General features: G+C 54.8%; 1 protein-coding gene across 1 annotated transcript; it reads left to right on the top strand.

Moving 5' to 3' along the window:
- The first annotated feature begins 674 nt into the window (after positions 1 to 674).
- Positions 675 to 12,061, top strand: BAIAP2L2 (BAR/IMD domain containing adaptor protein 2 like 2). The gene is made up of 14 exons (XM_051608291.1): positions 675 to 839; positions 1,799 to 1,874; positions 2,192 to 2,278; positions 3,206 to 3,267; positions 3,820 to 3,891; positions 4,503 to 4,619; positions 5,027 to 5,173; positions 5,630 to 5,782; positions 6,059 to 6,197; positions 6,989 to 7,214; positions 8,099 to 8,170; positions 8,509 to 8,689; positions 10,409 to 10,449; positions 11,255 to 12,061. The coding sequence occupies exons 1-14, from the start codon at positions 801 to 803 to the stop codon at positions 11,328 to 11,330; spliced, it is 1,488 nt and encodes a 495-aa protein (XP_051464251.1). The 5' UTR covers positions 675 to 800; the 3' UTR covers positions 11,331 to 12,061.
- The last annotated feature ends 145 nt before the right edge of the window (positions 12,062 to 12,206 follow it).

Raw genomic sequence — 12,206 nt, 5'->3', positions numbered from 1 at the left:
GGCTTACCTTCTTGTGGGAAAACAAAACCCCACATCTTGGGATAGGGGAACATGAGCCTCTTCCTGCTTCCTGCCCCTGGCTTGCACTCTCCCCTTCCATATGTCTGCACCACCTGCAGGGTCTTCCCAGAGTGACCTTCGAAGGGAGAGCAGGAGGGCTCAGGCACCTGCTAATGGCTGCAGTTAGGGAGTCTCATTGAGACCAGGAGCAAGAGGGATGGTAAGAGCTGGAGGTCTGGGGTAGTGTGGGAACAGTAGGTAGGGGAGAGGTGAAATCTCTTTTGAGCTTTCCTTAGGTTTCCCTCCAGCCCCTGTTGTTGGCTGCCTGCGATCACAAGCTGTGTCTGAGGGACCTGAGGATGCTCCATGAGCACAGCAAGGCTGAGAGAGCCACCTCGGAGCGGTGACAGTGACAGAGGCAGCGAGCCATAGGACGGTTGCTTGGGCAGGTGGCTGGCTCCGCAGGTGTCAGGGCAGGGAGAGCTCGTTACCCAGCTGGCCTTCAATAATTCAAGGAGGTGGTCATGTGCCCTTGCTGGCTGTTGCAGGATTCCTCTCTCCCCAGAGTCTGGTTACTTCGAGGGATCAAGTTCCAGCCTCTTAGCTGGTGAATTATTAAACTCCAGCAGTGCTCTGTTCCCTTTGTACCACGTCTGTGTCTTCCTGCTGTCCCACCTTGCCAGTGACAGGCTCTTTCCATCCAGCCGGCTGCACAGAAGCAGAGTTGTCCAGGCTAGTATAGCACCTTGTGCTCTCCTTTACTCCTTGCTTCTCTGTGGGAGAGGGAAAAGGCTCTGAAGATGGACCTGTCATACAGATCCACCATCTCCATCTATAAGGTGAGTGCCGACACGAGAGGCTGCTTCCGTCTGCCAAGGGGAGTTGTGTGGGTGGGAGGAGAAGAGCTGTTTTCTGCCAAAAGTTCCCTTGAAGGGTGGACAGCTGAGGACTGGATCCAGCCCCAGGCTGAACTGCAGCAGCTCCTGTGGGCTCTGGGCTTTGTTTGAGAGCAGGTAACTGGCAGGATGGGTCTTAAAGCAGATCCAGGAAGGAACTGGGCAACCCAAGGTGGATTGGACATGGAGCATGGAGGGTAACATGCCTTGGTTGTCAGTAGGAAGGAGGAGTTCAGTCGGCTGATTTCCTCCTTGCTGGAAAGAGCAGTCTGATCTCACAGGTGCTTCCCTACACACATCAGTGCTGCATCAAGGTGGCAAGGGCTGGGAAAAGAAGGAATTGCTTATTCCAGCCTCTGGTCTGCTATGGTGTCGGTGATAAACACCTTTGATAAACAAAGCAGGTAAGGGCAGGCTGGTCTGAAGCAGTGCCTTCCTTCTCTTAGCAAGCTGCCAACTCTGGCACTACACCAAATTCTGACCAGGAAAATGTCACGCTTGTGCCTGGACAGTAAGTGCTGGCCCTCACCCCAACAGGATCAGGGGTGAGGGAAAAGGCTGCTCAGATCCCCTTGCAGTTACTCACCTGTCTGCAGCCGGTGTGGGGCCTTGGGAGAAAGCCATCTTCTGGCAACCACTTGGCTCTCCAGAGCTACCTTGCTCTCTGGCATTGCTTCTCTCCTGGCTGGCTGGAGAGGACTGAGGGCAGCTGAAGGTGCCAGCTACCTCCGATGCAGGGAGCTGCCTTGTGTGCATGGCTGTACATCACCATGGCGTTGTGGCTGGGGGAGCTCTCTGGGTCCCTGCTGCACCCAGCCAAACTGCAGTGGGAGGGCATCGATCTGCTGAGGTCTCTGGTGTGTGGGGAAGACTGACACTAACATGCTTCTGCCTGGCCACAGAGTATCCTGGAGCAGTTCAACCCTGCACTGGAGAACCTGGTGTACCTGGGGAACAATTACCTGCATGCCTTCCATGGTGAGTCAGGTCTTGCATGGCCCAGGCTCCAGATCGTGCTGCTGTATCCATCCTGGGTGTCCACTGTGTGTCAGGAGGGACTGCTATCCCTCAGGGCAAGGCTACTGGTTCCCGCATGGCATGTCCTCAGCTGCTTTTACTCACTTTTCTCCTGCTCCAGGACCCACTGATGTTATTAGGCACAGATGGGAAGAGACAGAGTGCCCTTGCCTATAGGCCCTGTCCCAGGGGGGTGTCTGTCCTGTGTGCTGCCTGCTGGGGCTGGTGAGGGTGGGAAGTAAGGTCAGATCCTTACTTTCCCTCTCCTCTCCTCACAGCATTATCCAAAGCGGCTGAAGTGTATTTTAAGGCAATTGAGAAGATTGGGGAGCAAGCACTGCAGAGTTCCTCCTCACACATGCTGGGTAAGGCTCTCCCGCTCTCCACCTCCTGTCCTGTGATGAGCCACAGTTACACTTTTTTGGCCTTCTCCCTTAGCTGGTCCCTTTCCAGATATTGGGGGAAGGAAGACAGCTCCTCTAAATGGTGTCTGACAGCACCAGGTCCTGTCCAGGCAGTGAGAGTCAACTGTATTGTGTATCTTTGAATATCTTCTAATGTCCCAGCACTCTCCCCTGTATCTCTCTGAGGTCAGTGACTAAACTCAGCTCCTGGGGTGGACCTGCAGCGATGGACCTCTCATGGAAGTCAGGCCTTGCTGAGGCATTCTGCCTTGCAAGTTGAAATTTTCATCTTGGGGAAACCATTCTGCTCCTCCTTGCAGGTGGGAGGCAAAAGCTGGAGAGCATGGACTGAGAAAAGCTGGCTGGGTGTTGTCCTCCTGAGGCTGCAACCAGCTGGAAGGGCAGCTGGGAGCCAAGGGGCTATGGCCAGCAGCACAAATAATTCTGTAGGCCTAATGATGGCTGCTGAAAACACATTCAGGGAACTGCTCTGATAGTGAACATCTTAGTAAAGAACTTACTGCGGACTCCTGCCATCATCGGCACCAACCAGATGACTCCTCTGCTCCCTGTCACCAGTCTCTTCCTTTCACAGCTACATTCCTGTGGGACAGCCAGAGCCATGCACAGCATCTTGGGGGGCAATGAGGGTGGAAATGGGGCTCACAGGGGCTGTGGTAGAGCAGAAACTTGGCAGTGGGGGAGTGGTGGTGGAGCTGAGCCTTGGGAAGGAAGGCTACCAGCTCCTCTCAGGGTGCAGTGGTTGTGGTATATGATGGACTTTCACACCCATTTATCATCAGCCTAAGCTTTTGATCTCCCTCCTGGGGTGCACAAGGAAATGAAGCTGTGGGATTTTCCCACTCTCTCATGTGTCTTTCTCTAAAGGTGAAATTCTGATGCAGATGTCTGCCACGCAAAGACTCCTGAGCTCTGATTTGGAAATTGTGGTGAGTTATTTTTCATGGGGCTGGTGCAGGTGGGGAAAAAAGGGACTTTCTTCACAGCAAACTGGTGTTTTCTCAATTTTCCCCATCCCCTGCTCTTTGATATGCCTGCTGGCCCTGCTAGCCCTGCTGCACATGACATGGGTGTGTTACAGTGCTGGTGTGACTAGAGCCTGGCTGTTCAATGTTTGGTGTCATTAGTGGACTGTCACCACCTCTCTGCAATTGTAGTGCCAGGTGTGCAGTTAACTGATCAATGCTCGGCTCTGAAGGTGAGGCGAGGCTGTCCTCTCCTTCCCTGTGTGGCAGTGGTGGGACAGGAGTGGAGGGGTTGCTAACCGAAGCTCACGGATTAACCATCGCGGGGGGGGCGGGGTTGCTGAGTCCCAACCCCCAGGCTGCAGGGCTGCTCCATGGTAGCCCTAATGTGCCCCCTTCTGGCTTCCGTTTGGGGTTCAGGTGGAAAAGGAGTCACTAGCTCTGTGGGTTTTACAAACTGCCACTTCAACCTATATGGTGAAGGGAAGAGGGTGATGGATCCTTCACCTGTTCCAGGCTCAGACATTCCATGTGGACCTGCTGCAGCACATGGAGAAGAACACAAAAATGGATGTGCAGTTCATCAGTGTGAGTGATGAGCTCCCTTCTCAGCCCTTCTTGTTTCTCTCTCCTCTCTACCCAAAGGCTTTCACTTGAGCAGTTGGGGTGTTTCCTAGACTTTCCGCAGCAGGAATTAGGTGGGGGGAGGTTATCTTCCTTGCTCACCATGGACCAACACCCCACTCCTAGTTTGGCTGATGATGGAGGGCTAAAGAGGGCAGGCAACTGTTCTCCTTCATGTAGTGCAGGGACTTGCCAAGTGGTTCAATGGGGCTGAGAGACTTGGCATCCCAAAAGTAGAGTTTCCAGCTTCCCTGAACCACATGGATGTGGGTCCTGTGCCGTTGTGGCCCAGGGGGCCATGCCAGTGGGTAGTGTCATGGAGGGAGACAGAGGCCTGGGGATTTGCTCCCAGTGCCAGGGGAGCTAGGCACCAATTTTGGCTCCTGAGATCCTGAGGCTCCTTAGCACTCCAGGGCCCTTCAAAATGAAAACTAAAGAAAGATTGTTTTCATAAGAGAACAAGGTGAAGCCTGATCTCAGGGAGACTGAGACACTCAACCACCCGTCAGAGCAGAGTAGCACCACAGTGTGACTGGGTCTCCGGTTCCTCACCCAGCCTGGTTTCTCTGTGGCAGGAAAGCCAGAAGCAGTATGAGCTGCAGTACCAACGCAGAGCCACCAACCTGGATAAGTGCATGGCAGAGCTGTGGAGAATGGAGAGAGCTCGTGATAAAAATGTCCGGGAGATGAAGGTGAGCACTGATTGCAGGAAGGGGAGCTGGCAAAAAGAACTGGGTGATTTATCTGGAGTCAGGACTGATTTCTGAGCAGCCTTGTCTTTCCTTAAAAGCCAGGGGTCTGCCCCCAACATTCAAAAGGCAGCTGGCTTATCTGGAAAGGAGGAAACTCCTAACCTGGAAGGCGCTGCTGATCTGTGGTGCTCACTCCTGCCAAGCCCTTGCCTCATTTAACAGGCCTCAGTGAGCAAGGACTCAGTCCCTGGCATGCTGCTCTAGCTCCTCTCTGCTGCTCCTGCACTGCAAGCGGACTGGGAAGCTGCTAGGCATGATGACCCACTTCACCCCTTCCCCTGCCGTGTGTGGACCCACTCTTCCAGATTCACACCGATCCTTTCCTCCCTCTTTGCCCTGTGTCCCAGGAGAGTGTGATGCGGCTGCGATCGGAGATGCAGGCGTTCGTCTCGCAGAGTCAGAGGGAGGCTGAGCTGGAGGAGAAACGCCGCTACCGCTTCCTGGCTGAAAAGCACCAGATGCTCTACAACACTCTCCTCCAGTTCTACAGCAGGGTACGGCTCTGGCGTGCTGGGGAGAGGAGCTGGGGGAGCAGGGAGCATGGCTGGAGGGAGAACACGCAGGCAGGAGGGAGCCAGGGCTGAGCCACCCCTTGGGTGAAGGCAGCATCTGAGCATGGTCTGGGCAGGAAACTCCATCTCTTGCTGTGAGGTCCAGACTGACTGTACTAGGCTGGGAGAGCATGGCCAGTGGTGAGGATCGTGCTGATAGTTGGGTGTGTAAGCAATGGGAGAGGGAAAGGTGATGTAGGTGTTTATGGCAGGGTCATTAGGACCATAGGATCTCTGCTGGAGGGTGCCATCCTAGAAAGTCACTCCTGCAGGGCTCTGTTTAGCCATTCCCATCATTGTGGGAGTATCTGGTCTCTCATCTAATGCACACGGCAGCCGTCAGCTCCCTCAGTAGCTGTTCTACCCCGTCCATCACCCCCTCTTCTCCTCTCTCCCCAGGCCCGGGGTGTGATCCAGACCAAGGCTCCACAGTGGAAGGAGCAGCTGGATGCCAGCCGCAACCCCGCAAACAGCCACTCGCAGGGGCTTCTCACCGCCTCCCACAGCCAGGGGTATCCGTCGGGCCGGCTCACCCCCAGCCACCTCGAGATGGTGAGGAGCCCACAGGCAGCCTCTGCCTCCGCAGTGCTGAGGCTGCAGCTGCCCCTTTCAGGCTTGCAGGGCAAGGCCAGTCCTTGGCTGACTGTGGTACTTGCTGCCTTGTCCAGCTTGCGTAGTTTTTCCTGGCCAAGATGAAGGGAAGCGTGTATATTGGCTGCCATGAGGGAATGTACTGGGTTTGGCTTTTTGAGAGGGACTGGGTGCCTCTTTGGAGCACCTCCTGCTCGATGCAGCCTCTGTGGATTCAGCCTCCTTTCCTTCCAACAGCCCCAGAGACCCCTTGGGGACTTTGCTGCTCCCATGACTGGGAGCAGATCCAGCATCTTCTCTCCAGATCCTCCAGAAATGAGACAGTCTCCTCAACCAGAGACCCCCAGGCGGCTGCTGCGGAGGACACCATCAGCCAGTATGTCCCATGTCTGGGAGCAATGCTGTGGGGAGACAGAGTGGTTGGGCCCCTCTGGGAATGGGGCTGGGTTTGGGGAGGGCTCCCCACTGTATCAGGCCACTGGTCCTCAGCCACTTTCTGAGGTGAGAGGAGAGTGCATATGGGAGCTGGGGAGCGCAAGGCTGAGTGAAGCAGAGGTTGAGCGCAACCTTCAGAGTAGGGTCCATCCAGGACAAGACCAGGTTTCCTGGCTGTCCATGTGAGGATGGGGAACCCACAGGTGTGCAATTTTCAAGGCTCCTTGAACCACGAGGGCTGGTTCTGACTGGAGTTATCAGTTTGGTAATGCACCTTCCCTTGTGCTAGCAGATTAAATACTACCCTGCCCTACAAAACCTAGCCAGTTACCTCATGTCTCACCTGCTTTTCCTTCCTGATAAGTTTTGCTTGAAATGTTTAAAGAATACAAAAAAAAAAAAAAAAAAAAAGGGCAGGGGGAGAGGAAAAAGACCCAAATTCTCAGTTGCTTTAGCGGGGTTGGAAAGAGAGACATCAGCCAGTCATTGAGCAGCCAGTAACTGTGCCCCAGACATCTGGCCAAAGAGGACATGGTGCAAAGCAAGTGGCTTCAGCTGGAGTAGATTTTCCCGTGCCAGATGAGTGTTTTACCCTTTCCCGTGGTACGCCCTGCAGAGAAAGGCCACCGACTCCCCTAGGATAAGCATTTGACCAGGGAAGCGCCGGTCCCTCTGAGGCAGGGTGTGTCTCGCAGGAGACCCCAGCCGAACCCCCCTGCTGCCCCCCTGCAGGTTTGCTCCCTACTGGCCGCAGCTCCCGCTCGGGTTCCTTCGGCGAGGCCAGCGGCAGCAGCGAGGGCAGGAGGAGGAGCGGCACGGCCAGGGTGCAGGCTATCGCGTCCCACTCGATGGGCGCCAACCGGACCCTGCTGCGGTTTGACCCCGGGGACGTCATCACGGTGCTGATGCCGGAGGCCCAGAACGGCTGGCTCTATGGCAAGCTGGAGGGCTCCTCCATGTACGTGACCTCCGCGCCGCGGGTGGGCCTGGCAGGCTGGTGTAGGAGGATTCAGCCTGAAATTGTCTCCCCCCCCCCGTCTCCTCCTGGCGTGGCCTGGGCGCTGTGCCTCACCCGCCATCTGGGTGGGATGTCGCCGTGCCCTGAGCCATGGGCTGTGCCTCGCACGGGGGCCCTGCAAGCTGAGGAGATGTGGTGGGGCAGGCTGAGCGCGGTTGAGCTGCCTGACAAAGCTCCAGGGGCTTTGAGTCGAAGAGCCGGGGATGCAGAGACCCCCTCCCAGCTTGCGTGGCTGAGTGGCTCCTGTCATGGGACCCAGCCCAGGGCCACGAGCTGCTGGAGTCGCCCGAGAGGCCCGGCGTGTCTCACCCCGCGCTGGCTGGAGTCCTCCCCGTGGCACTGCTGTGTGCGCAGCCTGTCCTGCCCCACAAGAACACCCCTGCACCCCGCTCTGCCGGGAAGCTCACACTCAGATGCGAGATGAGCAAAAACAGCGCCTTTCTTTTTGGGTGGGGGTTCTGGAGCGGAGCTGCTTTGCCCTGAAGAGAAGGGATTTCCACAGCTTCCTTATGTGCTGGCCTTGGAGACCATGCTCAGTCAGAGAGCCTCCTCCTGGATTGCACCAGTGTTGCTTCTGGTAGCAGGTGTTTTGCACAGCCTCTGAGATAAGCTAATTTGGTCCAAGCTCAAGGACTGCCTCACAGTAACCCTGTGCCCCACCTAGAAGTGAAAGATGTGCAGAAACCCTCTCACACGTGGCAGCAGCAGCAGCAGCTTGGTTGGTGCATGGGATGCACAATAGATCTTGAGGCTGGGCAGCTGGATCTGAGGAACCACACACCATGGTTGCCTGGACCTCATTTGTCTCTGTTCCTATGCTCTAGATGTGGCTGGTTCCCCGAAGCTTACGTCAAGCCTCTGGAGGATGCCAGGGAGATGGAGGAGCCAGCCACCAGGTAACAGGAGAGCAATCGACCAGGCAAGAGCTGGGGTGGCTCCTGGTAGGTCACTAACACCGGAGGGGTACCTGTTTGGGGTTGTGCCATATGGAGAGCTGCAGTGCTCCCCTGCTGGAGCTGAGAGCCTTGCTGTGCTCAGAGATCTCTCAGGCTTACCCTAGATGGCTCCCCTAACATGTGCAATATCTTCTCAAAAGCACTTGTGACTGGGCCAGGGCAAGCCATATGTACTCTCTCTAGACACGACCCATAGACACGTGTTGTGGCCAGCACCTCTGCTGCTCCCTATTCTTTGCTCTTTGACTCTCCCTTCGCTGTCTTCTTCTCTTGCTCAGATCCTTCCCACTGCGAGGCAGTCACAGTATGGATAACATCCTGGACCATCCCAGCACTCCTACTTCCAGCAATTACTGGCCTGCCTCTGCCCAGCCCAGTTTGCCGAACCCACCTCCCCTCTCAGTGGGGACCAGCAGTCACCAGGGTGGGAAAGCCACCCCAGTCAGCTCTGTCTCCAAGGTGAGTGCAAGAGGAATGCCTGCTGTGCATGTGTGTGGAGTGGACCACATCTGACTTTCATCCCCCAAGCCATGTATTTTCTACATTGGCCTGTTGAGAAAGAAAAACACCTTCCAGATGTTGGTGTGTGACCTCCTTCCTTCCTGAGCCAAGGGGTCCTGCACTGGCCTTTCTCACCCAGTCTGTTTGCCATGTCCTGGTGGCCACTTCCAGTCAGCCTTGTGTGTGCAGATACTCAGTGCCTGGCTTTGCTTCCCCAGGGGACTGCTTTTCTGCACCTGCCCTCCTCATTTCTCTCTCTTTTTGCTCACCAGGGACCCTTCAGTTCAGTCCTTTTCTCCATGACCTCCCAGCCTGATTTCTGGTGGCTCCAGGGCAGCACCTCTTTCTGCTAATAGTAGGACCATGGAATGATCAGGCTGGGCTGGGAGTGGGTGACCAGCTAACAGAGATGCCATCCTCCTTCTCCTTTCAGAGAATGGAGAGGAGTTTTGTAGGGCTCCTCTTCTACATTCAAACAAGGATTGGGTTAAAGTGACAGCTGTCCCCACTTATCACTGCTTCCAGCTGTGGAGAATTGACTGATGAGGACAGTCAAAGTTCAAGCTGAGTACAGCTGAAGTTGAGGACTTGAGGGAGGGAAGGACCATGTTGCCTGTAGGGTGTTTACTTGCTCAGCCTCATAGGAGGCTGGGAAACCTCATCTCTGGTCACTGGTTCCAGGCCAGTGCAAGGTTGCAAGCAACTGGATGGCTCAAAGAACTGGAAAAATTAACATGTCATTACTCTTTTTTTTCACTTCATGTCCTGCTCTGTGGTTTCAGAGAGCCTCAGGCTGCACAACACAGAGGGGAACAGACTCTGCAGCCAATCTTCCCCTCTGGGTCACTGGTTTCCATCCAAGTCTGAGGTCTAAGGTATAGGGATAGGCCTGGGACTGAGCATGAATTAACCAAGTAGAATATTTAGAGTACCATGGCAGAGAAATTGAACTTCATTAGAGGTTTTGAAAAGTCAGCCTTGCTCTGGGCTTCTGCCCAATACATCCTTCAGTTGAGCCAGCAGCAAATGGGTGCATGTTTGATTTCCCAGTCACACATGGCTACAGCTACAAGAACTGGTGTACTGTAGCAGGCCAGTTTGCACTGAACCCTCATTTTCTACTGGCCAAGAATAAGGGTCAGAGGGCCTAGGTCCATCTTTCCTCATCAGGCTGGTCCACATTTAAGCAGTATGTGATGTAGGGTAGGGCACAGCACTACGGCTCTTGAGTTTGCCATGGGTGCAGAAAGCATGCAAAGACAAGGTTGATGAGCTCTTTGCCAGGGTGTATGGGCAATGTGAGGAGGGCATCTCTGGCTGTGCTGGCAGGGTGAAATGTAGCTCAGACTGTCACTGTTTGCTGTGCTCCTCAGACATGACATGTGGGGATCTGAGGCCTCTCCTTTCTTCCCCAAGACAAAGGGAGGTGTCCTAGTGGAACAGGGAACCTGTGGTGTTGGAACAACCCCCACCACAGAAATCAGGGTGTTATTTGTGGGACTATGGAAAGTTTTAATGAATAAGAAGTCAGAGCCCTGTTAATAGGACTTGGGCTCCTAAATCACTTAAGTGTCTTGTGAAATCTTCCTCCATGTGTGTGGTGTTTCCAGCCCCTCTTTTCTCACCATTCCCTTCCCTGCCCTGGATCGCTCACTGCTGCCTTTCTTTTCACTGCAGAAATCAGGAGCTTTTGACCAGCCCCCTGAACTCTTCCCACGGTGAGTGAGGCATGGAGCTCTGCTCTGGAATCTTTTTACTGGGGGGGCAGGGGCATTATTACAATACTAGTATTATTTAATCTTTTAGATTATCAAATGTGGGAGGGACAGGGAAGTGTCTGGAGGAAAGCGATGCACAACCCACCTTCCAGGACATTCTGGCTGAGTGGGAAGGCTCTCTCCTATCTCTGGTGATAGGAGGTAGGGCCCGAGTACCCTGAGCAGGTGGTCAGGCCTGCATGCTCCTTCTAATCCATTTTAGAAGAGCCACAATAGCAACTCACAGCCTGAGTGTGGAGCTACTTGATCTGTGCAGCTCTGCCTGCTCAGAAAGGACTGAGGCACAGGGGATGTGGATTTTAGCTTTGATGACTCATGTCCATGGAGACAAAACTTGCCATAAGTCCCTGCTTTCCTTTTCCCTGCAGCTGGGTTGGTGTCTCCATGTTTCTGGCATGGTGCTGTGGCCTCTTTCTGCTCCCTGACTCCTTGCTCAAAGGGCAAGGGGCCACATGTAGAGTGCTACTGCAAGGGACAGCCTTATGCTAGTGTCACTTCTTCATCCTATGGAAGAGGAAGGATGAAAATCTCTGAGGAGAGCCTGAGGGGAATTGCATGGGAGCCTGCAGCAGATTGTGTTAAGGGTGGAGAAAATATACTCGGCAGCAGCCAGCTTTTCTGCACTTTCCTTCTTGGCATGGAGGTGGCTCTTCAGTAGGACTAAAGAGCCTTTGCTTGGTCAGCAGGGCCCCTATGTGGTCTTGGCAGATTTCCTGATGGTTGCCTGTTTCCTTTCTCCTTCCAGAGGTACCAACCCCTTTGCCACGGTCAAGCTGCGTCCCACAGTCACCAACGACCGCTCGGCACCCATCATCCGATGAGGGGGGCTGCAGGTGGCAGAGGATTTCAGCAGGGAAGGGGGAGGCATATGAGTGACAGGCTGTGACCCCCAGCTGGGCAGCTATCTCATGCTACCACTCATGCAGTAACTTCTCTTTTCCCCTGCCTTCCCTCCGGGTGATGGGGACACATCTTGCCTGCCTGTCCGGCAGCAGCCGATCCCGGCTGCTCTTTTTGGCTTGTCCCCTGTGCCCCCTCCCCGTGTGATGTTGCTGTTCTTGAGAGGGAGAAGTCTGGTGGTACTGGTGCTGGTGGCCTGGAGGGGAGGATGCTGCTGGTCTGTGAGGTGGAGGGACTGATGGATAAGATCATCTGCAGCATCGGGCAGTGCTAGCAGGATGAGGAAGGTGAAGCTTTGCTGGCTCTGCTGTGGGCAGAGAGGACATTCACCAAACAGTCGCTTTGCTACCAGAAGAGTGAATTCCAAAGGGAGGAGGCCACAAGAAGGCATCCAGTGACATGGGCCAGCTGGTGGGATCTGCAGCACACAGCTCTCTGCTCTCACACCCTTTGGCCATTGGTGCCCATCTGTAGCAGCATCTGCCTCTTCTTGCCCCCAGTGCAGCCCCTTCCCTCACTGGGCAGCTCTAGGGCAAGGTGGGGGTGGGTGACAGTGCCCAGCACTTCTGTCCTGCTCCTTTGCCTATTGTCCTGCAGAAAAGATTTGTGGGTTGTTGGTTTTTTTTTAATAAAATGGAGAATGCTGCTTCCATAGCTGTCCCAATGGCCAGGACATTGCCTCAGTCAGAGAACACAGCAGGGTCAGAATGCGGGGTCCCCGCTGGCACTGGAGCCATGATGGCTGCCCACGGTTATGGCATCAAATGCTTCAGTGCCATGGCTCCAGCTAGGGCAAC

The sequence above is a fragment of the Apus apus genome, chromosome 1, assembly GCF_020740795.1.
Source record: "Apus apus isolate bApuApu2 chromosome 1, bApuApu2.pri.cur, whole genome shotgun sequence".
Lineage (NCBI taxonomy): Eukaryota > Metazoa > Chordata > Aves > Apodiformes > Apodidae > Apus > Apus apus.
Note: the sequence above shows the minus strand (reverse complement) of the source record. Positions and strands in the feature narration are given on the sequence as shown.